This window comes from Lampetra planeri, chromosome 4 (genome assembly GCF_965212315.1).
Source record: "Lampetra planeri chromosome 4, kcLamPlan1.2.h2, whole genome shotgun sequence".
Lineage (NCBI taxonomy): Eukaryota > Metazoa > Chordata > Hyperoartia > Petromyzontiformes > Petromyzontidae > Lampetra > Lampetra planeri.
Window position 1 is genome coordinate 21,941,254 of NC_136110.1, and position 24,558 is coordinate 21,965,811.

At 46.9% G+C, this 24,558-nt stretch overlaps 1 protein-coding gene across 1 annotated transcript in view; it reads left to right on the forward strand.

Moving 5' to 3' along the window:
* Positions 1-4,672: 4,672 nt before the first annotated feature.
* The window catches only part of LOC144717842 (GRB2-associated and regulator of MAPK protein-like), a 93,109-nt gene continuing 73,223 nt past the window's right edge, over positions 4,673-24,558 (forward strand). Inside the window, exon 1 of the mRNA XM_078593542.1 lies at positions 4,673-5,121. Coding sequence (XP_078449668.1) covers positions 5,022-5,121 — 100 coding nt within the window. The 5' untranslated portion in view covers positions 4,673-5,021. The remainder of the gene's footprint in view (positions 5,122-24,558) is intronic.

Sequence of the window (24,558 nt, forward strand, 5' to 3'; positions counted from 1 at the left end):
CCTCGTTACTGAAGGCTTGTTCAGCAGATAGGCGCAGATTAAATAAACGACCCTTCTGAAAAGCTGAAAATACGCAAACTAGAAGATTAAACGATGTACTATGTAGTCCACTTGCTATTTTGATGACTGAAAAAGGGTATCACGATCGCAATTAAGTATTGATTTCTTTTGTGTTTATTTTACGTGTAATATTGTTTTGTCTTTTAGTGTATTATCATCAACCATGATCAATCCACTGCTGGATGAAGGCCTTCCCAAACCGCTGCCATATCTCGCTATACTGCGATGTAATAAACCAAAGCGTATGTTGCTATTTATATAATATTCGTGTACGCTTTGCATAGATTGTAAATAATATTTCCTTAGGTGCACCATTCAGTGCACGTGTCATGAGCGTAAGAATGTTTGAATCGATGCATCATTGTGCCAAAAATGTAGATCTGAGTTAACGGCAGTAAATCTGGAGCAATTTTGAAGCCGTTTACGTGAGACGACTCAGGAACTGACGAGCGAGTTCTCTGTGCTTACGTTATACACCAATTGCGTGATGCAAAAAAGTACTATACAGGTCAAGGTGCAGTCCTGCAATTGCCTGCTTACGCCACTGCCGGCAGAAGGGATCTCCACTAGAAGGAGGGTTTTTGGCCTACTCTCCCACACTAGCCAGAAGCCTGTCAGGAAGGGCTTCACTGTAATTAGTGTAACATTAGCGGGGGGGGGGCACTTAAGAGGAAAAGTCATTGGAGAAGCTGTGCGTAATGTACAGCGGAACCCTCCTGTCAGTATTTTGGGGCTCCAGACAGATGGCTCACTCGTTCTAAGGAGGCTGCTGGGGTCACTGAGGTCGAGGTGAATCGAGTTGACTTCACTGCTCAATCCCAATTTTCCGCAGTCTGCCCACCTGCCTTCACGTCTCTGGTTACAGCCGGCCACGGAGAGAATGGCCGTGGGTGTCACAAGGGATTGAGGGGGGGGGTGTGGACGCTCATTATTTAAAACGCGAATGTGGTCAAATAGCTCCTGAAGTGGATCGAATTGCAATGCGGCCGAAACCCCCAGAAATTCGCCGAGCTCTTGCGCGTGTTGCGTTCGTCTCCGTTGTGCGCGCGCGCCCACGCGTGGTGTTGGATTGAGTGCGATGCCGAGTGGACTTTATGAATGGTTATTGCGTGCGCACAGCTGCTGCCAATGTCTGGTAGGCGAAATTATATTCTACATTGATGCAAACCCCCCTATCCCCGCTATCCAGGCCTTCCGGACTAATGATAATCTCTAGATGTAGCATTTGTTAAGCATGGAAACGCTGGACCTGCTTTCGACCTCGTGAGTCTCATCGGCATAGTCGGGCTTGTTAAATAATGGATAGAACGTGGTGGTTGTGGTGAAGTGGCATTTTCTGCTCGGAAGACACCGGGTCTATATTGTTTTACCTGTGGGCTCGGCAGGAGGCGCTCTCACCTTTGTGCCAGACTGCGAAAATAAACAAAGGGGGTAGGGGACTGCGTCGTACAGAGAGCCGTATCGCAGACACAAACGTGGCTTTTTTGTCTTGTGATTATATTGTAGCGTGGGCCACTTAAAGATGCACGTAACGATAATTCATTTTGTCCAATTGAAACCTCACCGAGTCTCGACTCTTGTTTTGCAGACTGGCCCTGTGATGGGATGTTTGGCCCATCCCTTGAATCGGTGTTATGTGTCACGTGGTAGGAAATCCACCACACACACACACCTGAGCTAACAAGACTCCATACAGAATGATTCAATAATCAATGCACTGCCATTATTGCCTTTCACTGATTAAGACCACGGGGTTCAATGCTGGTTACCGAATTTAAATAGTGTAAGTGTACAGCCGTTGTGTCAGTCCACTGCTGGAGGAGGGCCTCAACAAACCGAGCAGCTCGTGGAGATGATTTGACCATACTTCACCACGCTGGTCATTTCGAGTTGGAGAAGGTGGGGATCAATCGCGGGAGCATAGAATGACAGTACAACAGTGGATTGTGCTGGGTGGAACAGGGTTACAATGGACGGGACTCCCACTGGATATGGCAAGAAACGCACGGACATAAACTCAGTTATGAGGATGACACGGGGTATATTGGGGCTTTTTTGCACATACAAACATGTTGCTATGATACTCGCTCAACATATCATTGAGTAATTTTCCAGCTCCCCGTTAACACTTCCTCAATTCATCATCATCTGATTTACAAGCAAATATGACTAGTTTTTTTAGCTATCTTGTGATGAGTACCACATCTCCAACCGGAGGCTATATCGGCCAGAAGTAGCTGCAATCTGTTTTTCAATTATCAGAGTACTTAAGCCAGCACCGCTGAGAGCATGGGTTCGAATCTGGGTTGCAGCTACCCATGTTTAAAACTGCCCTTCAAGTTGCAGTGAGTTGAAGGCCTTGATAGTCACAAATTGCTCCGCGAAAAAACATTTTGTTGAATTACCCCCAACTCGATTAATTTCGAGTTCTGAGAGTGGCAAATGCATGTTGAACTTCTTTCGCACCGTACGTAGCCAACCGTTCTAATCGGAGGTGCGGTGGCTTTAAACGCAGCGAACGCACAGTCACAACGGAGATGCGCTGTTGAAAAGTAAATAACTCTATAAAAGGATCACGCATTCAAAGGAAAGTTGGGGGTCGTATAGCAAAGCACCTCCAAGCCACCGTGAACTAACAATTGTATCTTCACACGCGCCTATAATTGAGTGTTTTATATTTTCGCCCAACATCATAGCGTGCGATTGTGTTTCATCCAATGTGTAGGGGGACTGAACTCGTACAGACGCGGACTGTTTCCGACATCCGTTTAACTCGCACCGTTTGTACTCCACACGTGCGATGATGGACCTGTTTTGTTAGACCGAGCGTTCCATTCGATGCAAGTACATCTGATGACATGTCAATAGCACAATTGGCATATGGGAAAAATATTCAGCCCATCTTTTTTGATCCACCGCCGCATGAAGGCTTCCCCACGCAGTGGATCACATGGGTTTAACCATACTTCACCACGTTGGGGAGGGTGGGTTGGTTTAACAAAAAGGAACCAGTTCAAATATCGCCACTCACGTTCGCCGTGGCTAGGTATCGAACTTAGGTAGCTATGTTCATAGGCAGTGTGCGAACCACATCACCCCACCCTGCTTAGCATGCGGTAAAGGTGCAGCCCTACAATTGCCCCCCCCCCCCCCCTAAAATGGTATTTGGTTTACTCTTCCACGCTGGCCCGAATTAAATGATGACGTCACCCTGCTGCTCTGTTTGACCGGGAGCAAGTGCAGGAGGGCTTCACTATTCTGGCAAATTTTTCCCGATGATGCTGGATGTAATTACCAGCGAAACGGCGTGCTAAAACATTGGAAATGTTGTGGATTCACTCTTCAACACACCGGTGGGCTAAAGTAGTGAACTATTTGTCTTTTGTAAACGTGACACTTGTTTTACTGATTGGCCGTGTCGGGTGGTGGAGGATTACGACACATTTATAAATAACGTGATCTAACCCAAAAACTTTATTAGGAGTACCCACACTTTAACCACCATACCTGACCTGCCAATCGACTAAACTGGTGTTTAGATTCAGAGGTGGGGGTGTTGGGGCGGGTAGGGGATTTAAGAAACGTGCAACCTTCGCCCGCCGCACCGGGAGATCGATCCGGCGACCTCGTGATTACTTAGCCACTGGATGTATAACGTGGCCGAAGAGCAAACGAGAGAGTGTGTGCGAACGGCCAGGTTGCTGTATAACGCGCGTCAATGCGGAACGAGACGCAGCAAAAACAGTTTGAATTAAGTCTGGGATTGAAAAATCGCGTTCACGTGCGTGCGACATTCACAGAAAAAGTGGCCGTCAGTTTTGAGTTCAACGCGCGGCTGGTGCTGCTGATGGTGATGGCGATGGTGTGGGGTCAGCGATGTCAATGTGTGGGAGTTCTTAAAGTCATCATCACATTTTCTCGAGTGGGATTTTATGCATCGCAATCAGCGCCGCCAGACTGGCGAAAACGTGGCAGGACCCTCTTGAAAAGCGAGTCATGAGACTCGCCGAAGCTCTCCTGTATAAACAAACATCATCATGATCACAATAATAAAATAATGCAACACCATCATCGCGCAACGCACCAACAATTGATCATGCGGATTATGGTTGAGGATTAATCTCATGAAATTAAAACGTGCGTGGTCTAGTTGCGACATCTCGAAGGATCGATATCGACTGTGGCATAAAGAACCCGCAGTGCCGAGTACAAGGACTGTGCAGTAGTCCACACGGTGCGAGTCTAAGAGGATGTCGGTACAGTCGTCGTTCTGATTGGATGCGTCCACTGGGGTCTGTGCACATTTGGGTGAATGAAACACAATCGTACGCCGTGTAGTAGTCAGGCGAAAATGTACAATTGATCATATAGGCGCGTGTGAATATACAAACATTTCGCGGGGGGGTGTTTGGAGGTGCTTTGCTATACGACCCCCGACTTTGTTTTTAATTTTATGATCGTTTGTACAATTTTTTTTAAATATCGCATCTCCGTTGCGGCTTCGACTACGTGCGCTGCGGTTCGGGCCACTACGGTAGAGGGCAGAACACGCGTGGTGTGTGGGGGGTGGGGTGGAGTGGGTTGAGGGTGAGAGAGGGGGAGGGATAGAGGGAGACACAAACTCACACACACAGAGCACACAGCCTGCATGGCGAACAGCGATCCATTACCTCCTCCGCGCTGCTGAGCTGCGAGTGTGCAAACTCAACATCGACTTCGGTCAACAGCAGCTGCGTTGCTCATCACGGAGGATAATGACTTTGTAAAGAAGGTGTTGCTCCCGTGATGATGACGACGACGACGGCGGCGGCGAAGATGATTCTAACGATGACAACTACTACGAAGATGCCCGTCGTAGTGATTGTGAGCCTGCCACTTGCGGCGGCGATGCCGTTGCTGCTGCAGTGATGGTGGTGGTGATGACGATTGCGCTGCCGATGATGAGAAATGATTAATGAATTATGGAGCCGCCGGGTGGCATTCAATGGAGTCCACTGGCCCTGCCTCTGGACACAATCGTCAGCAGGTACAAGCTTCCCCTGCTGCTCCGAGTCGAACCTGGTGAGTTCCACACTCACTGCACGTGCGCGCCTCGCAGCCGCTACCATGCTCACCGCACACAGACCTGCTTGGGCTCGTTCATGCGCACGGGTTGTGTGTGAACACTCTCGTTAGGTGCATACTACACACACATCTGTGTATGAGCACGTGAACACTTAACTGTTGATAAACGCCACGTGAACACTTATCCCGTTGATACACACCTGTGTAAGAACACGTGCACACTAAACTGTTGATACACACCACGTGAACACTTAACTGTTGATACACACCACGTGAACACTTACCTGTTGATACCTGTGTATGAGCACGTCCATATACTTGTTACGTGCACACACTTGGTACCAACTGTTCATAACTGCCTATGAACACATACACGAACTCGTTGCTCACCTGCATATGAACACACGCGCTCAGTGACTTGTTCCACACACCCGTATATGAACAGAAACGCAAACTGGTGGTACACACACCTGTATGTGGACACGTGCACATGCTTAGCTCTTGTTCTTAGATACACAAAGCACACATGCCTGTATGTGAACACATGAACACACTAACTGATCGTGAGATACACAATGCACACAAACAAACATCTGTAGACGAACACGCACGCATACCTTTATATTAAGTTTTGAATCCACACGGAACTTTAGGTACGAAATCCATACACAAACATCTTTTACATTAATACACACCCAACTTGCATGTGAACACGTGTTCCTAGGATGAATACTGCTCACGCACACACTTGTACGTGAACACACCACCGATAGATACACCAGCGTTCTGAATATGCATAATGAACACAACACACACTACCTTGTTCTTTTATCGGCACAATACAGCACTGCACACACACTCACACCTGTATATGAACTCGCACTCCCGTACCCTTGCATTCTGAAGATGCACACACACGTTTGCTGTAACATTTCAGATGAGTGAGTGTGTGGGGGGCGGTGGTGTAGTGGTTAGCGTTGTGCTGCGATACGAACCCGGCGACCCGGGTTCGATTCCCGCTCACGGCCAACACCACAGTAACGAGCATCTGAACCGGTCCCGGGCCTCCCCAAGGTCGACCCAGCCTCAAATGAGTATCCGGTTCTGTGTGTAAACATCGCCACTGGGGAGACAAACGCGGCCGGGTGTGGTGCTGGCCACCCACCCCCTCGTGTGCCGTGCCGGCCTTTATAGGTGCTCGCTAACATCACTTGCCCCTGCAGTCTGTTAAGGCTACACGGGGGATCTTTGTCTTTGGTAGTGGCTTATATAAAAAGAGCAGCTCGCCTGTGTCGTGACCTCTGTGTATCGACAACAATCGATGGGCGGACTGGAACCCTTTTTTTGTTCCGTCCTTTTGCGCTGCGTTTGATGTAGTTTCGTTATTTTGACTTTGTTGTTGCTGTTGCTGCTGCTGTAAAGTTGTTCACTCCCACGCGCGCACCTGTCGTGACCGGAGGCGAGCAGCTCGAGTAAGAAGTGGTCGGTGACCCGTCTCCCCCCATCGCCGAACGCGGCTCACGGCATTTGCATAACGCAGCAGCAGCAGCAGAATTCACTCACTCACCTGTGTGTGTGCTCGCAGTGCCGCAAAATGCTCTTGCACGAGTATGAACTCGGATCGACTAAGGGCCGCATATGTACAGCTCACCGCCTAAATTTCTGCCGTTGTAACTACATGTACTCAGATTGTAAACGTTGTGGATTTGCTCTCCAACACACCGCTGCGATGAAGTAGAAACGAATTGGCCACGTTCTGTTTACGCGACAAACCTTACGAGTTGGCTGCGTCGGGTGGTGGCGGGTTTAACGACACATTTATATTTACGCGATCTTACCCCCCCAAAAAACCCCACCACCTATATTAGACATATTCTTAGGTTTTTTTCGGTAAAGTCACGTAGGTAAAAAATAAAAATTAATCAAAGTAAAATAAAAATGAAATAAAAATCACGACGTTTCGGAGGCAACACAAGCTTCCGTCTTCAGATCACTTGATACAGCAATCGTGCTGTGACGGTTCCACCTGAAGACAGAAGCTTGTGTTGCCTCCGAAACGTCGTGATTTTTATTTTACTTTTATTAATTTTTTACCTACGTGACTTTACCGAAAAAACCTAAGAATATGAATCCTTGCAGTCACGAAAGCTTCAAATCTAGAATATATTAGACATGTGCTTGCTGTGAATACTGCAGAGGCAACGTCATATAGGCTTCGTTATTCGTGCCGCTTGACACCTGTACGTAAGGTAAGGAGCGACGGTGCAATCGATAGCGCATTGCGCTACGGAATCCGCCTACCCGAGTTCGATTCCTGCTCGCGTCCAGCAACCCGCTGTGCCCCCCGCCCCCCCCCGGCTCAGCCACGGTGTGTAAACACCGCCAGTGGGGAGACTAAGGCGGCCGGGCGTGCTGCTGGCAGACCCACAATATCGATAGGTGCCTCGCTAACAGAAATTGTCCCAACAGTTTTGATTTAAAGCTTTCGTGACTGCAGGGATTCATATTCTTGGTGCTTTCGGTAAAGTCACGTAGGAGGGAAATAATAAAATAATATAAATATAAAACAATAAAAATGATCACGTTGTTTCGACTGCAACACAAGCAATCGTCATCAGGTGTGAAATCCACAGCAAGAAAATTTGAAATCCACAGCAAGAAAATTAGAAAAATTAGAAAAATTTTCTTGCTGTGGATTTCACACCTGATGATGATTGCTTGTGCTGCAGTCGAAACGCTGTAATAATTTTTATTGTTTTATATTTTTTATTATTGTATTATTTCCCTTCTACGTGACTTTATCGAAAGAACCAAGAATATAGTCTTGAGTCTGTTTAGGCGAGAGGGGCGGCTCTCTAGACTTATACAGTCTAATAATAATAATAGGCCATTTTACATGAATGTCAGCGCCTAATATGCTTTTGGGGAGACTGGTCTTTTGTCGGTACAGTACTAAGCCAGCAGTTAGAATTCTACATTAAAATGGCCTCGCAATGATCATTAGTCATGGTTATTCCATTGTTGATGAAGACACCCCCAATATGCAGAACAAATACACGGCAACCACTTCTAAGTGGTGCAGAGTACGGCTTGTTTGTAGGTGGTGGGATTAAATATCCCAAAAGGGGTTTGAAAGCTGACATTTTGCTAAGAATTATCAAGACCAATATACAAATAACATCTACATTTTCAATATTAGGCCGCCAAAAATCGATGGATGGCTGTGGAGTTCATTGTAACTCGGGGAAGGATGTGACATAAACGCTCTAAATTTCCTGAAGTCTATTGATAAATGCTTCCAAATGTTCACCTCCAATTACCAATGAATCAACTACTGTGGCACTTTATCTCAGTAATTTATCTCCATTGAGTGTGACGTTAAACCAAACAAAAACACAAGTGAAATAAATGTCGTGGATTTACTCTCCAACACACCGGTGGGCTGAAGTAGTAACTAATTGGCGTTTCGTTTATATGACAAACCCCTTACTAATTGGCTGTGTTGGGTGATGGAGGGTTACGACACATTTTTACTTACGCGATCTAACCCAAAAACTTTTGGCATGAAAAAAATCTATGATCAGTCACTTTTATCCACTCGTACAGCATTTTTATAATTCTAGATTTGAAGCTTTCGTGACTGCAAGGATTCATACTCTTTGGGTTTTTTCGGTAAAGTCACGTAGGTAAAAAATAAAATAACTGAACAGTCTGCATCAGCAACAGACCATGCTTTCCCACCGTGATGACGGATGCTTGTGTTGCGCCAAAAACGTCATGATTTAATTGAGTTGTTTTCATTTATTTTATTTTTTACCTACGTGACTTTACCGATAAAACCAAAGAGCAGCATTTTTATAGTTGATGTTTCATACCTGGGGTACACGGACTAATAACAATTTGCACCGCAGCATTTTAATACTGTAACGACAGTCGGGTACAACATCAAAGTGAGAATGAACGTGCAAGTACGTACTGTATATGCAGTGCGCATTTGGCAAACGCCCGAGGTTTGCAGTGGCTTCGAGCCAGTGGTTATTTTAGCTGTCCTGTTTGAGCTGTGGATTATCGGTGAAGAACAGAACGGGACTGGCATACTTTGACCGCAAGTCTCCGCAGCACGACTGGCCCAAAAGATTGGGCCAATTTCTTTTTAAAAAGAAAAAAAACCCCAACACTAAAATTGGAGGACTGTCACGAGGAGCGATTGTTCAGAGACGAACAATTATCACTTTTTCACGGGTGAATAACCGAGGGGGAAACCTGTTTTCCTGTATCTTCGTGCAATCCAATCGTTAAGTAACACACCACAATACATCGGTGGTTGTTGCTGTTGTCAACTCACGACATGTTTTTCTTTTTTCAAGGAAGTTTACCAGGAAGGAAAGAATGCCAATTGTGTAATATTACCGGAAATTCTTTCTTCAACGCTACACTTGGGGGACAGGGAACATTTCAGAGGAGTGATTCATACCGTGAGATATGCCCCCTTTGCGCAAGCCAAGCATATGGTTACACACGCACACACACGTGGCGAGGTCGCGCGCGTTGCTACACAGCACAACATCCTTCTAGGCGACAGCGCGCTGCTCGTATGGGGATCACGTGGAAGAGACGAGCAACACAATTTGAAATGTGCCGTGTCGGCTGTCCGTCAGCCCTCGTGGGTCGCCACTAATTGTGTACGCTGCCGATGTAGTATGCACGTCGCACAATAGACGCGGCACGTTTATAGCAGTGGAATTAAAGCGACGCGCTCGATTCTTGTTTTGTGGCGGCTTCCATCAATGAATGTGTAAGAGTCCATTTGAGTGTAATCACATACCGTGATCAACACGTAGTCGTCGGCTGTCGCGACCAATATCATCCCATAATACAGTGTTTTTTTTGGGGTTATATCGCGTAAATATGAATGTGTCGTTCAACCCGCCACCACCCGACACAGCCAATTAGAAATGTTTGTCACGTAAACAAGAACGTGCCAATTCGTTACGATGTGTGCTGTACGAGGAGCGGATTGGAACGGATCTGTTTACGTGACGAAACCTTACTAATTGGCCGTGTCGGGTGGTGGTGGGTTTAACGACACATTTATATTTACGCGATATAAACACCCCCCCAAAACAAGTCGGTTATATGGACACGCCGTGTCTTCGGTGCTTGGCCTCACTGGTGGAGCGGTTGTGCGTGCTGGTGGAGAACGCACTGCTCGGAGTGAGCCCAGTAACACCTGAGTTTGATTCCCGTCCACCGTAAGGTCGGTGGCGAGTGATATCCGAAACCGGCCCTGTGGGGGGGGTGGGGGGTGGGGAGGGCCCACCTTCAACTTGACCACACAAGTGCGGTGAAGTGACGGCTCGTCACGGCTAGCGTGGAAATTCCACATTGCCATGGTGGGGGCCAATCTCCCCATGAGACGTCTATTGGTGACGCCTCGCACACACACACGCACACATGTATGAGCGTCTCTGTGGGGACAATTAGAAGAACAATGGAGGATGTTAGACTTGGCAATGGGCAATGAAACGGGCTCTTCTCTATCACACGACTGGACGTCTCAGAACGATGCTTTTACGCTAAAACCTTGTGGTGATTATGTTAAAGTGGAATTGGCTACGCGAGCTGCAGTAGCGGTAATCAATGACGTTATGTAACTGTGGTGGCCACATTGGCGACAGGACATCAATGGGGGGGAACTCACTCGGCTTATTAAAGAAAAACGATTTTCTTTTTTTTACTTTGCACATACGCACAGCTGCTAGATTCGCCACACTCTGGACCACAAACCCTGAGGCGTAAACCCTTGATAATGTTTTTTTTTTTAGGGGAGAGATATACAAAGCAAACTTGTACAAGGGTGACACAGCGCAGTCAGTATATCAAACAAACATACACGCACATTTGTGGGACGGAAAGGCAGTTTAACCCAAAACAGAACGAAACGCGACACAATCTGATCTTGTTTGTCACGCTTTCTGCTCGGGCTCCCATCCCCTGTGTCACTGCAGGAAGGCTGCTGTAATGTCAATTAGCGAGATGTCAACTCTCTCGCCTGATATACAGGAGGTCGTGGGTTCGATCCCGACCTTGACGCCTGCTGCTGTATATTTGGAGCTTGTGTGTCTCTCTCTCTCTCTCCCTGTGGTCGCGTGGATTTTTCTCCGGGTCCTCCGGGTTTTTTTCCCCCTCTACATTTCGAATCAACATCGCCACGCGTTCAGATCAGTGGTCGTTAACCTGGGGTGCACGCGAGATGCCCTTTCCGCTGGGGGGGGTGAGGCATGGCCAGTTTTATTTCGAATGTAAATAATCGAAAGACACATTAAGCACGGGCACATACGTACAACTACTTTGCTTCATCAAACCTAGGTATTGTCATTTTTTTAAATTACAATTGAAAGGGGCGGAAAGGCTGCAGTAAAGATTAAGGCACCCACTGGTTTCGAGTCTTAACCATAAGGCTGCTTGCCCACCTTCCCTAATGCTGAGCAACACCCTATTGATGATGGGGGGAGGGGGGGGCACAGAGTTACACACTTTAGATTTGAAGCTTTCGTGACTGCAAGTATTCATATTCTTAGTTATTTCTGTGGAGTCACGTAGAAGGGAAATAATAAAATAATAAAAATTCTCACGACGTTTCGACTGCAACACAAGCAATCATCATCAGGTGTGAAATCCACAGCAATAAAATGTGTGGATTTCACACCTGATGACGATTGCTTGTGTTGCAGTCGAAACGTCGTGAGAATTTTTATTGTTTATTATTTTTATTATTTTATTATTTCCCTTCTACGTGACTTTAACGATAGAACCAATAATATCTTAAGACCTGTTTTATTGCCAGAAATGGTAAAACCTATTAATATTGTATTTTTCCCTCAATACTCTCTGCCTGAGTCTAGCAAGAATTCTGCTCTTGATCTCTTCCCCTGTCACGTAGGTAAAAAAAATAAAATGTATTAAACTTTTATTCATTTAATTATTTTACCTACGTGACTTTACCGAAAAAACCTAAGAATATAGTTACACACTTGCCTGTCGACAGAGGCGGAGCAGGGTGAGCGTGGCAAGAGCGTTGCATGGGAGGGAGATGGGGATGGGCCCAACTCGTATCGCTTACGGAAGTTGTTGGCGCTCCATAGATAAACACTCGCGCGCACAAAGACAAAGACGCCCCCGGGTAGCCTCGGCAGACTGTTGGGGGCAAGTGCTGCTAGGGAGTAGCGACCTTTGAAGGCCGGCAACGGCACGCGAAGAGGGTGGGTGGCCAGCACCACGCCCGGCCGCCTTTGTCTTTCCTAGTGGGGATGTTTGCACACCGCACCAGGTACTCATTTGAGGCTGAGTCGACCTAGGGGAGGCCCACTACTGGTTCAGACAATCGCTGTCATTTGGTGTTGGCCGTGAGCTGGAATCGAACTCGGATTGTCGGGTTCATAGCGCAACGCGCTAACCGCTACACCACCGCTCCCCACCACACACAAAGACAAAGTTCCCCCCTATAGCCTAACAGAATGTTGGGGCAAGTGCTCTTAAGGAGTAGCGACCTTTGAAGGCCGGCAACGGCACGCAAAGGTGATCGGTGGTCAGCACCACGCCCGGCCGCCTTTGTCTCTCCAAGTGGTGATGTTTGCACACCGCACCAGGTACTCATTTGAGGCCGAGTCGACCTAGGGGAGGCCCACGACCGGTTCAGACAATCGCTCACTTGGTGTTGGCCGTGAGCGCAAGGCGCTAATCGCTACAACGCCACTCCCTACCACACAGGTACACACACACAGGCACACGCTGCTGACAAGAAGCCCACACTGTATGCAGGCAGCATTGCTCCAGCAGACACTGCAGCAATGCGTGTGTGTGTGCCCTTCGTGCGTGCAATGATGAGGCTCCCCAGTTGATAGGAAGCACATTTGCGAGGGGGTTATTGCATTTTGCGGGGAAAAAAGGGTGCAAGTTTTTCTCCTTCAAAGTTGCATTATAGAAACATGAACAGTATTAGAGTGTTGCCATAGTTGCCGTGTATTTGTGCCCTCTTTCGGGCGTTGTGATGCCAGAGTTACTCAGGCTGTTGTTTTTTGTCATATGTACATCAAAATACATAAGCGTACATTGTCTCATTCTTCATAAACAAAATGCACGTGTTTTATACAACTCCATCATCCCCCCGCCTCCCCCTCTAGACCTTAGGGGGGCGGGGGTGGTGGTGCAAATTTTCAGCAGCAATTGATCCGGTTCAAGAAACTCTTGGGATAGGTTTCGACAGACAGTAATATCATCGTGACATTGTGACGTTATTTTATGGCCATTCAAGGCAATCTGTAAAATTGAATGTGTGAACCTGGTCTGGTCTTCCCTGCGGTCAACTCGGCCGCAAGCAATTGCACAGCCCTGGCGCGTTGTAGCACGAGCGTAAAGTTCGGGTCACGAAACGCATCAGAAAAGTGGGCTCTCAATAGATCGACTGGGCGTGCGCGTGTTTTTTTTTCCGAGGGTGCCTGGGTTGTCTTGGGTCACACGGCCGACCCCGATGTGTGTAGACGCTCCGCCAAAACGGTGTCATCGTCGGCCACGATCGATCCCTACTGCCTGCGTCGTGAGGCGCACGCATTTTTTAATCCTTTATATTAAGTTCACTTGCTTGCTTGCTTACGACCGTGCAAATCTTTCGGTCGTTTTTTAACCCACTTCCCGTGATCCAATCGAGCTGACATTTTGCACACAGACTCGTTGTGCGTGACAATGTATTTTCGTGAAAAAAAATTTCCAAAATTTTACACTTTTTAGGAATTTTTTTTTATATTTAATTACCAATTGCTTAATGGTGGCAGGCAATCATCTGACCCATAGGCGGGAGCCATCTCAAGCCAGAGGACGAGATTTATAATGAAAAACTTTGTTTTTACGGGTTAATTTTTTATGTTCGGGGTGCCCAGTGCAGTGATGGTTGGAAGCCCTTACGGCAGCAGAGAGAGAGAGAGAGGGGGCCCACCGGCTCTTATCGTCAGCTCCTACATTCCACGGCTCGTCTCCGCCCCAGCCCACATGTGGTCCCGTGTTGATTTATCGGAACCAAATGTTGTGATACACGTTTCTCCCTACAAGGATGGCGAAAGTGCGCTTCTCAAACGTTATAGCGGCATCTGGGAAAAGTGTACAGTGCCTGGAGGGGATTTTTTTTTCTCTCTCTCCCTCTCTCTTGATATGGGGCGCTGTTTGGTAGTGCCGTGGCAAACAGCTTGAGTAAAGAGACTGAGAGGCTCACTGCTGGCTGTGTTCAAGGTGGCCCATTCAGAAGTAGAAACTATACGGGCACGGCTTTGAGAAAGATGCACAGAGATTATTCCCATTGTTTTGCCGCTCGAAATGTCCTCGTGATAAGCCACTTTTGTTGAGCTATCACTTGCGGGCCTGGTCGCTTCTGAAACATCGGTTCATAACCTCGGTGTGCTTTGCCCGGTAGGATGGGGATGGTTTCGTTTCATGCGTGTGTTTTTGGGTGGTTTGATTGCCTTTCCTGTACTTTGCACTGCTGCTATCGTGTGTATGCGCTGTTGTTGTAACGATCTTACTCGCCTCGACTGGACGTGTGTGAAAAAGAGCTTTATAGCTTATCGGATTCCTTCAGTGCAAATACATTTTCTGATATATATATATAATAACCATTTCAGAGCGTGTGTTGTGTTGATTATAATGTTTATGGCTTTGCTGAAATTAGGCAATTTCTGTGAACAATTATGTTCTTTTGAAGTTGTTTTGTTTCACAACGTGTTGCTATATCTCTTTGTGAGAGAATGGAACGCGTCTGATGTCCACTGGGGAGCTGGATTGCAGAGGTGTGGACTCGAGTCATGTGACTTGGACTCGAGTCAGACTCGAGTCATGATTTTGATGACTTCAGACTCGACTTGGACTTGCCTCATCTTTGACTCGACTTGACTCGGGACTCGAGAGCAAAGACTTGAGACTTACTTGTGACTTGCATAACAATGACTTTGTCCCACCTCTGCTGGATTGTGGCCATCACCTTGTGTGCAGGTGCTAGGCGGATTGTTTACATAACCCCACAACCGTGAAGGGATGCTGATGACTTGGAGAAGTCTCCATCCCAGCAGTGAATGCATCATTATTGATGATGGAGATTCATACTTAGTACTGTATCCTGCTTTAAGTACAGTACTGCATGTGCAGTCAGACCTTCATTTCATCTTGATCTCTCCGGGTCAGCGACACAGAAAATATTTCTGGACTCGGAACACCACATCCACAATATCCAGTAGCCACGTGCTTAATACAGTCTACTCGTGACCCAGAATACATGAAATTAGAAATCAAGCCACATGTGTAGTGCAAGTTCATCCGGAACACTATTGTGTGCAATTCACACCTATTATTTGAGTCAAACCATTGCACCTCGGCAGTTTGCAAATTGTCACCGTCCCCGTTGTAGTATCATATTTGACATTGTACTGTACACACGTGAAGCCATGTAGTGATGTACGCATCGTCATGCCAGAGTAGTGTGCATTGACAAATTAATGTTAACAACTTGGGAGAGATTGCATACGTACAGTACTGTGTATATCATTAATATGAGATGGATTATCCTCCTGGAATCTGGTTACTGTTGGGGTCTTTACACAGCATACTGATACACCAGTCTCTGACAATAGACCAGTCTCTGATGGGGTCTCAAGACAATAGACTGTCAGACCGGTCTCTGATGGGGTCTCTAGACAATAGACTGACAGACCAGTCTCTGATGGGGTTTAAAGACGATTATCTGAACCGGTCCTGGGCCTCCCCTAGGTCGGCTCAGCCTCACTTGAATAACTGGTGCGATGTGCAAAAAAACATTGCCACTGAGGGAGACAAAGGCGGCCGGGCGTGGTGCTGGCCACCCACCTTCTCGTGTGCCGTGCCGGCCTTCATAGGCGCTCGCTAACAGCACTCGCTGCTCGAGTCTGTTAGGGCTATACTGGGGGATCTGTATATAATATCGTAGTCGACCTGGCATGAGAACCCATTAAGACACTGTGAATGAATTGATGTCGACAGAATGAAATGCGTAGTCTCAAGTGATTGCTGAATAATTACAAAAAATACCATTGCAGCCAGTACTGTGCTGTATTTAAAAAAAAAATCTCAACAACACGCACTTAATCAAAAAAGAGTTTGTTGGAGAGAGTCGTAAAAAGGTGAGTATACCATGATGTAATTCACAAAAATAGCCGCCAGTGAAACAACTGCTCTGAATGGTTGGACTTCACACTGCTGCTGGGGCTCGTGGTCATCAGGGTTCGTCGATGTTTGTCACTGCGAGCGCGGAGCGCCAACGCGAGTGGGTTGTGCAGTCAAGGTGCGGGCAAATCAAAGCCCCTCTCACACAGTACTGTATGTTAAGTGATGTTTAATATCAACAGAATACAAAGTGCACTACAGTACTGGATTATGCGCTTTTCATTTTATGTTCGGCCAAGGTGCACTTCAGTCTGTGTGTGTGTGAGAGCGAGAGAGAGAGAGTGCTGGTACGCTGATTCACTGGTTATCACACTGCTGTGAGCCCAGCCACTTGAATGTGATTTTGAGTCATGGCTAAGATCTGTGACATCAGCAGCAGAAAGCACCTGGTGGAGTGAGTAAACATCAGGACTGAGGAGACAAAGGTTGCCAGATGTGGCGTTGGCCATGCCACCTCCCTTGCGTTGCAGCGCCTGCCTTGTAATAGGTGGCCACAGAAGTTCTATGCAGGGGAACATTTTTGTGTTTGCGAAAGAGATTTATCCAATTCCACCATTGCTAACAATCAGAAAATCGTATCTATGGGACCTTTTTGCCAGAATCTAAAATGATGAACAAAAATAATAATAGGTTTTACTCTTTCTGGAAATAAAATAGGTGTTAAGATGTTCAACAAATAGAAACCGTTTGTAAGTCATCAAGTCTGCATTAACCACACATGTGGCAAAATATGCAAAAAACATGCTCTGCTAATATATGCACTGTCTTTGAAACTGATTGGCCTACACCAGAGACGGCCTTCTTCATGACCTTCTGTCACCAGTGTCAGACCAGAAATTGTTGAGTTCATGTATAGACGGTGAATTGGATATGTTATAGAAATGCGTGGTAAAAAAATAAAAGGCTCATTATTGAATTCTAGAAAGAAAAAAAAACATCCTCCTTTCCTAATCTGCTTACGTTGGCAAGTATTTATTGAGGGACATTAATCTGCTCGTTGATAGTATTGAAGTGGAAGCAATTGTTGATTGGTAAAACATTTGTGATGCTTGAGGTGGCTCAGAGGTCAGAGGTCATACCACTGAGCTGGCAACACAGATCCTGGGTTCCAATATGGACAGTCACCTTGTGTGATTATCCAGGTTTCCCAGTGCAGCGGGCAGCACGGTGACGAGATGTTAACTACCTCGCCTGGTATACAGGCAGTTGTGGGTTTGATCGCGACCCTGACGCCTGCATATTTGGAGTTTGCGTGTCTCTCTCCCCGTGGTCGCGTGGATGTTTCTCCGGGTCCTGCGGTTTTCCCTCCACATTTAGAGTCAGCATCGCGTGTTTAGAGTATTTGGCTGCTGTACATTTCCACTTGATAAGCCACTTGGTTGAGCCATCAGCTGTGTGCAGGTCGCTTCTGAACAAGAGCTCTGTAGCTCAAGCGAGCTTTAGCTGGTAAAATAAAATTAATTTAATAATAATAGTTTTTTTACCCTTTTATCTAGCAACAAAACTGACACCTTTCTTTACAAGGAGTCATGTTTGCATTGACCACAATACCTGCGGTCGGAATGCACACAAAAAACACAACTCTGATAATATATCCACTGTCCTTGAAATTGATTGGTCCACACCCGAGACAGCTTTCCTTAGAGCCTAGTCTCACGTGGTGTTGGACCAAAAGGCGTCATCTGGCGTCATCTGGTCCAACACGATGTGAGACTAGGCTCTAAGGAAAGCTGTCTCGGGTGTGGACCAATCAATTTAAGGACAGTGCATACATTATCAGAGTTGTATTTTTTGTTTGCATTCCGACTGCAGGTATTGTGGTCAATGCAAACATGACTCCTTGTAAAAAAAAGGTGTCAGTTTTGTTACCAGATAAAAGGGTAAAAAACCAATTATCATATTTTGCTACTGGCAAAGGAGGTCCAAGGGGATAAATTAATTTATTTTTATTTTTCCATTCGCTATTCTCCGCAACAAAAAATATCCATCGCATTATTTTTGCATTTATTTCAGGACATATTTCCCCCCCCCCCCCCCATACTTGAGAAATAACAGCGCGAGAGAAAAGTGTGACCCTTGACTGTGTCAAAGGATAAAAGGCAGTTGAATGGTTTTCTTGAGAGAAATTCCCGTGAAATAATTTCTTCTGCTGCCATTATGATGGACGGGGAGCACTGCTGCTGTATGAGATTGCCAAATGGATTAGTCTGATTATGACACGATGCTGAGTGTACAATTGGGGCACAATTGGGGAGAAACAGATCGAAATGGATGGTTGTCGACAGAGAAGGTTTCGTTGTTATCTTTTGCCGTTGCTTTACTTTATGCGTTCTTATGAACACACTTATTCCTCGAAGGCCTGTGGTTGACAGCCCAGTGTTAATGCCCTATAACATTTCGGCAGTCACTTGGGTTCAATCGAAACCACATTTGTCAATATTCGCTCTTTTCTGTAGGGCCCAGAAGCGGTCACGTAGACACACACCACACGTGTGCACTCACATCGAGTGAACTTTTTCAGTGGCCTAAAGGTCAGGAACACATAGGGTTATGATATTTATTTTAACACGTCGCGTAAGGTTTTTAAAATTTATTTTTAAACAAATGGTCGATCTGACTTCCAGCAACAAGAATGCATCACGCATGCATTGTGTTTTGAAGTGAATTTAGGATTTTGTTTAATGATTACAGCTGCCTGTTTTAGCTCACTGTACATAAAAAACTGATAGAACTCGTTCATACTTCGTAAAATGTATCTTTTTTAAACGTCACCTGAAAAGGAGGACGCAAAATAGATATTAATAATGATCATAGACAACACTTCAACTTAAAGTTTAAGCAATGCAAACGTTTTAATGCTCGTGTCAAAATCGGTGAAATATCCACATGTGGATCCCGACTTTTGGACCACCCTGTATCCTCTAGAGCAGGGGTCCTCAAACTACGGCCCGCGGGCCACATGCGGCCCGCCGAGGACATTTATCCGGCCCATGGTCACTAATTGGGCTGCGCTTGTGAGCACTAATTGGGCTGCGCTGGTGAGCACTCATTGGGCTGCGGTGGCGAGCACTCATTGGGCTGCGGTGGTGGGCACTGATTTGGCTGCGCTGGTGAGCACTGATTGAGCTGCGGTGGTGGGCACTCATTGGGCTGCGCTGGTGAATGGTTCAATGGGCCAATTGACTGGACTTGCCCCCCAGGCCTAAGGCTGCCAGCCCTCCTCTGGCTGCGCTTGACTGGCTTCTCCCTCCCTCAGCTCCCTCACTTGCCCCTCGGCTCCACTCCCAGTGATATTCCTGTGTGCTGGGGATGTACTGCGATCTGTGAACAAAACTGCAGGTGTAATTAACTTTTTAATGGCACCCGCACCAGTGTTAGCCTGGGGTAAAAGCGGAGTTCCCCCAATCAGACTGCATTGATGGGCAGTGCAGTCTGTATGTCTCTGTGTGGGCAAAGTTATTGCTGGTATATTGTTTTTGTAGCGCTGTATATATTGGTATTTTACTAATAGCAATTTTGACTCCCTATGAAACAATGATGTCAAGAAAGAGAAAAATTGACTCGGAGTTTAGGATATTCAAAGAACAGTGGACTTATGATTACTTTTCATGCAGTACAAGGAAAGAGCTGTGTGTCTGATATTCCAGAATATAGTGTCTGTGTTCAAAGAATACAATTTACGTCGACACTATGAATCTCAACATAAAGATAAATATGATTGTTTGGTCGGAGAAGTGAGAAAAGATAAAATATTAAAACTGAAAAATACATTAACAACTCAGCAAAATACTTTTGTGAAGCAGAAGCAGCTAAATATTTCATCACTGCGAGCAAGTTTTCAAGTTGCCAAGCTAATAGCGTGCACTGGCAGACCATTCGTGGAGGGAGAATTTGTTAAAGAATGCTTTCTTTCTGTTGCCAAAGAGATGTGTCCAGAGAAGGCCGATTTATTTAGTACAGTGAGTCTTTCAGGACCTACAATTACACGGAGGATTGAAGAAATGGGAGACAATTTGCATCAGCATTTGCAAAACTCCACAAAAAAACTTTCCTATTTTTCCTTGGCACTCGACGAAACCAATGATGTTCGTGATTCTGCACAACTTTTAATTTTTATTCGTGGGACGAATGACTATTTCGAAGTCACAGAAGAGCTTGCTGCACTGCAAAGCATCAAAGGAACAACTACAGGAGAGGATATCTATGAAAAGGTTTGCCAAACTGAATGGTTTGGAGCTGAACTGGGCTAAACTAGCCAGTGTGACAACTGATGGTGCTCCTAGCATGGTGGGGTCTAAGAAAGGAGTAATTGCTCGCATTAACCAAGAGATGGACAAACATAACCATTCTCATCCAATAGCCATACACTGCCTCATCCACCAACAAGCGCTGTGTAGTAAATCACTGAAGTGGGACTCTGTTATGAAAATTGTGATATCTTGTGTTAACTTCATTAGAGCTCATGCACTAAACCACAGACAATTTCAGGAATTTCTGTCTGAACTAAATGTTAACTATGAAGATGTTCTGTACCACACAGAAGTCCGTTGGCTGAGTCGAGGGAGAGTTTTGAAACGTTTCTATGACTTACTTCCACAGATTACAGCTTTTCTGCTTTCAAAAAACAAAGAAGTATCAGAGCTCAATGATGCAGAATGGAAATGGCACCTTGCCTTTCTGACAGATGTAACAGAGCTACTCAACAGTTTCAATGTGCAACTTCAAGGGAAAGGGGAAGCTCATCTGTGATATGCAATCACATGTCAAAGCATTTGAAGTAAAATTAGGCCTCCTCATCAAACAAGTTAAGGAGGAAAACTTCTGCCATCTCCCCACAACTCAAAATCTGTTAGCGGAAAAACCATTGGTTGCAATTCCCAAACAAAACATGTGTGGATTCACTGGAAAAATTGCAATAGGAGGTCCAATTTAGATTTAAAGAGCTTCATCTCCATGAACAGGACATACAGCTTTTCTGTAACCCATTTTCTATTGACATTGAAAATGTGGATACAATTTACCAAATGGAACTGGCTGAACTGCAGAATTGTGACTCTCTGAAAGACGCATTCAAGTCAAGCAGCCTTCATAATTTCTATGCATCTCTCCCCTCTGAGATATATCCTCATCTCAGGAACCATGCACTCAAAATGGCAACCATCTTTGGCAGCACTTATGTCTGTGAACAGACTTTTTCCAGAATGAAACATTTGAAATCTCCAACCAGATCTAGACTAACGGATGCACACTTGCATCACTTGTTACGACTAGCAGTGACAAATATGGAACCGGACATTGACCATCTCATTAGCCATTGAAATACTGGCAAGTTTGTTGATTTAACTTTACTTGTTCTTCATTTTAAATATTGTATTTGTTCCCGTTTTGTTTCTTCACTTCAAAATAAGATATATGCAGTGTGCATAGGAATTTGTTCATAGTTTTTTTTAACTATAGTCCGGCCCTCCAACGGTCTGAGGGACAGTGAACTGGCCCCCTGTTTAAAAAGTTTGAGGACCCCTGCTCTAGAGTGTCTGCTCGACGTGTTGAGAGTGATACCAGAGGCGCGCAAGTGGGACAGGCATGGCCCGTGCTGAACAGCATCGCCGTGTGTTTAACAGTTGTGCGATAAACACGTCGCCGGACATCGCACGCCGCGTTGCGCGGAGTTTTCAGCTGCAACTCGCATGGAGGGTCCATTGCCCGAGTTGTTCTTGCAAAAGTGCATCGGCGATACCGTTGCAGCAAAAGCTCATTAAAATCATTCGTTGCGTGCATCAGTTGTCTCGTCGTCGTCGTCACCATCTTGATAATCATCATCCTGATTTCATGAGCGCTGCTCAGTAATTAATTGTATTGCTCTATATCAGTAGGTGAGCAGAGGTAAGTGATTCGTGTACTGCGGTATGAACCCAGCAACCCGAGTTTTGTTTGATTCCTGACCCCAAGCTGACATCAGTGGCGAAGTGATATCAGGACTGGGTCCCACACCTGTCAGCCCTGTACAGTTTACCCCGTATTCTTGTACAGGGAGATTGAGTTTTCAGGTACACACGGCGTACAGCCGTTTCAATACGGGCAAATTTTTTTAATCTATGTGTTTGTGTCTCTCCCTTGTAATTGGACTTTGTAGGATGAACGTTGAAATGTAAAAGGGGCACGGGATGACCAATAAGGTCTGAATTGGTCTGTAATAAGGTAGGGGGCACAGGTACGGACTGTCTTTGGACTGTCTTTGGTGTATGCCAATCATTTTCAAGGGCAATGCATAGACATTATCAGAGCATGATTGTTTGCATGTTTCGCCACAAGTACGTGTGGTTAATGCAGACTTGATGCCTTGCAAAAGGTATCTATTTGGTGTTTGAACATCTTAAGACCTTTGATTTAAAGCTTTCGTGACTGCAGGGATTCATATTCTTGGTTCTTTCGGTAAAGTCACGTAGAAGGGAAATAATAAAATAATAAAAATTCTCACGACGTTTCGACTGCAACACAAGCAATCATCATCAGGTGTGAAATCCACAGCAAGAAAATGTGTGGATTTCACACCTGATGATGATTGCTTGTGTTGCAGTCGAAACGTCGTGAGAATTTTTATTGTTTATTATTTTTATTATTTTATTATTTCCCTTCTACATGACTTTACCGAAAGAATCAAGAATATCTTAAGACCTGTTTTATTGCCAGAAAGGGTCAAACCTATTAATATTATATTTCTCCATCAATGCTCTCTGCCTGAGTCTAGCAAGAATTCTGCTCAAGCTCTCTTCCCCTGTGTGTGTATGTGGAAAGGCTGCGACACCCATCGCTTAATCGCACTTGTTTTACATGCAAACATGTTTACTTGAGTGTACCAATTTATCAGGGGGGGATGGCTTAGCCTTTGGCAGGTGAGGAGGGGGGGGGGGGCTCAGCCCGCTCCAGGACCCCTGACACTCTGGGCCTGCTCCCGCAGGTGGGTGTCCTGCCTGCCGGTGCGCTCGTTTCACTTCTGTCTGGCCACCGCCGTTCCCTCCCGGTGACTGGCGTGCGAAACAACGGCGTAGAAAGGAACTGGTCAAAACATCTGGATTGTGCATCGCACTCGTGCGAGTCACGGGGATGACCGAGGGGTTCCTCCGAGGTTTAAGAACGGAGTCGCTGTGACCGAGGTTGTGCCAACGCTCCTGCGCACGTTTGGCTGCGCACGCTTCCCAAGATTTGACGACGGTTTTGTTTCGTGCAAACTGGACCGCCGCTATGGGGGCGCATATGGGCTTCCCAAAAACCATGTTCACTTTGCCTCGCTGCGAATCACTGCTCGGGTGCTCCCCCCCCCTACCCCCCCTACCCCCCCTACCCCCCCCTACCCCCCCCTACCCCCCCCTACCCCCCCCCTACCCCCCCCTACCCCCCCCCTACCCCCCCCCTACCCCCCCCTACCCCCCCCCCTACCCCCCCCCTACCCCCCCCCTACCCCCCCCCTACCCCCCCCCTACCCCCCCCCTACCCCCCCCCTACCCCCCCCCTACCCCCCCCCCTACCCCCCCCCCTACCCCCCCCCCTACCCCCCCCCCTACCCCCCCCCCTACCCCCCCCCTACCCCCCCCCTACCCCCCCCCTACCCCCCCCCTACCCCCCCCCCTACCCCCCCCCTACCCCCCCCCCTACCCCCCCCCTACCCCCCCCCTACCCCCCCCCTACCCCCCCCCTACCCCCCCCCTACCCCCCCCCTACCCCCCCCCTACCCCCCCCCTACCCCCCCCCCTACCCCCCCCCTACCCCCCCCCCTACCCCCCCCCCTACCCCCCCCCCTCGCTCAACAGCTCCCCCCGGCTCCCCCTCGCCATCTGAGAGCAGCCGGAGGTCCGGGCCTGCATCGGAATCTCCGAGCATCTTGCACACGTTAACCGACAGCGATGCTGGTCCTGATAAAGGCTTGCCCGCAGAAAGATACCATCGGTGGGGGCTGAGGTTGGATTTGAACCGGCGAACCCTGGACCCAGGATGGGTGTGCTGACCACTACGCCACCGAGAGCACCCCCCTGCTCCTATTCTCGCTAAAGTACTAAAAACACAATCAGGGCTGCAGATTGAAGTTCTTAATAAAGAGGAAATCTAAACATTTTGTATTTGCGCAAGGCTATCGCCAAGGCCTGCAGGACAGGAGCGTCTCCTCACAGAAATAAAACGGTTTCCTGCCCACAAGCC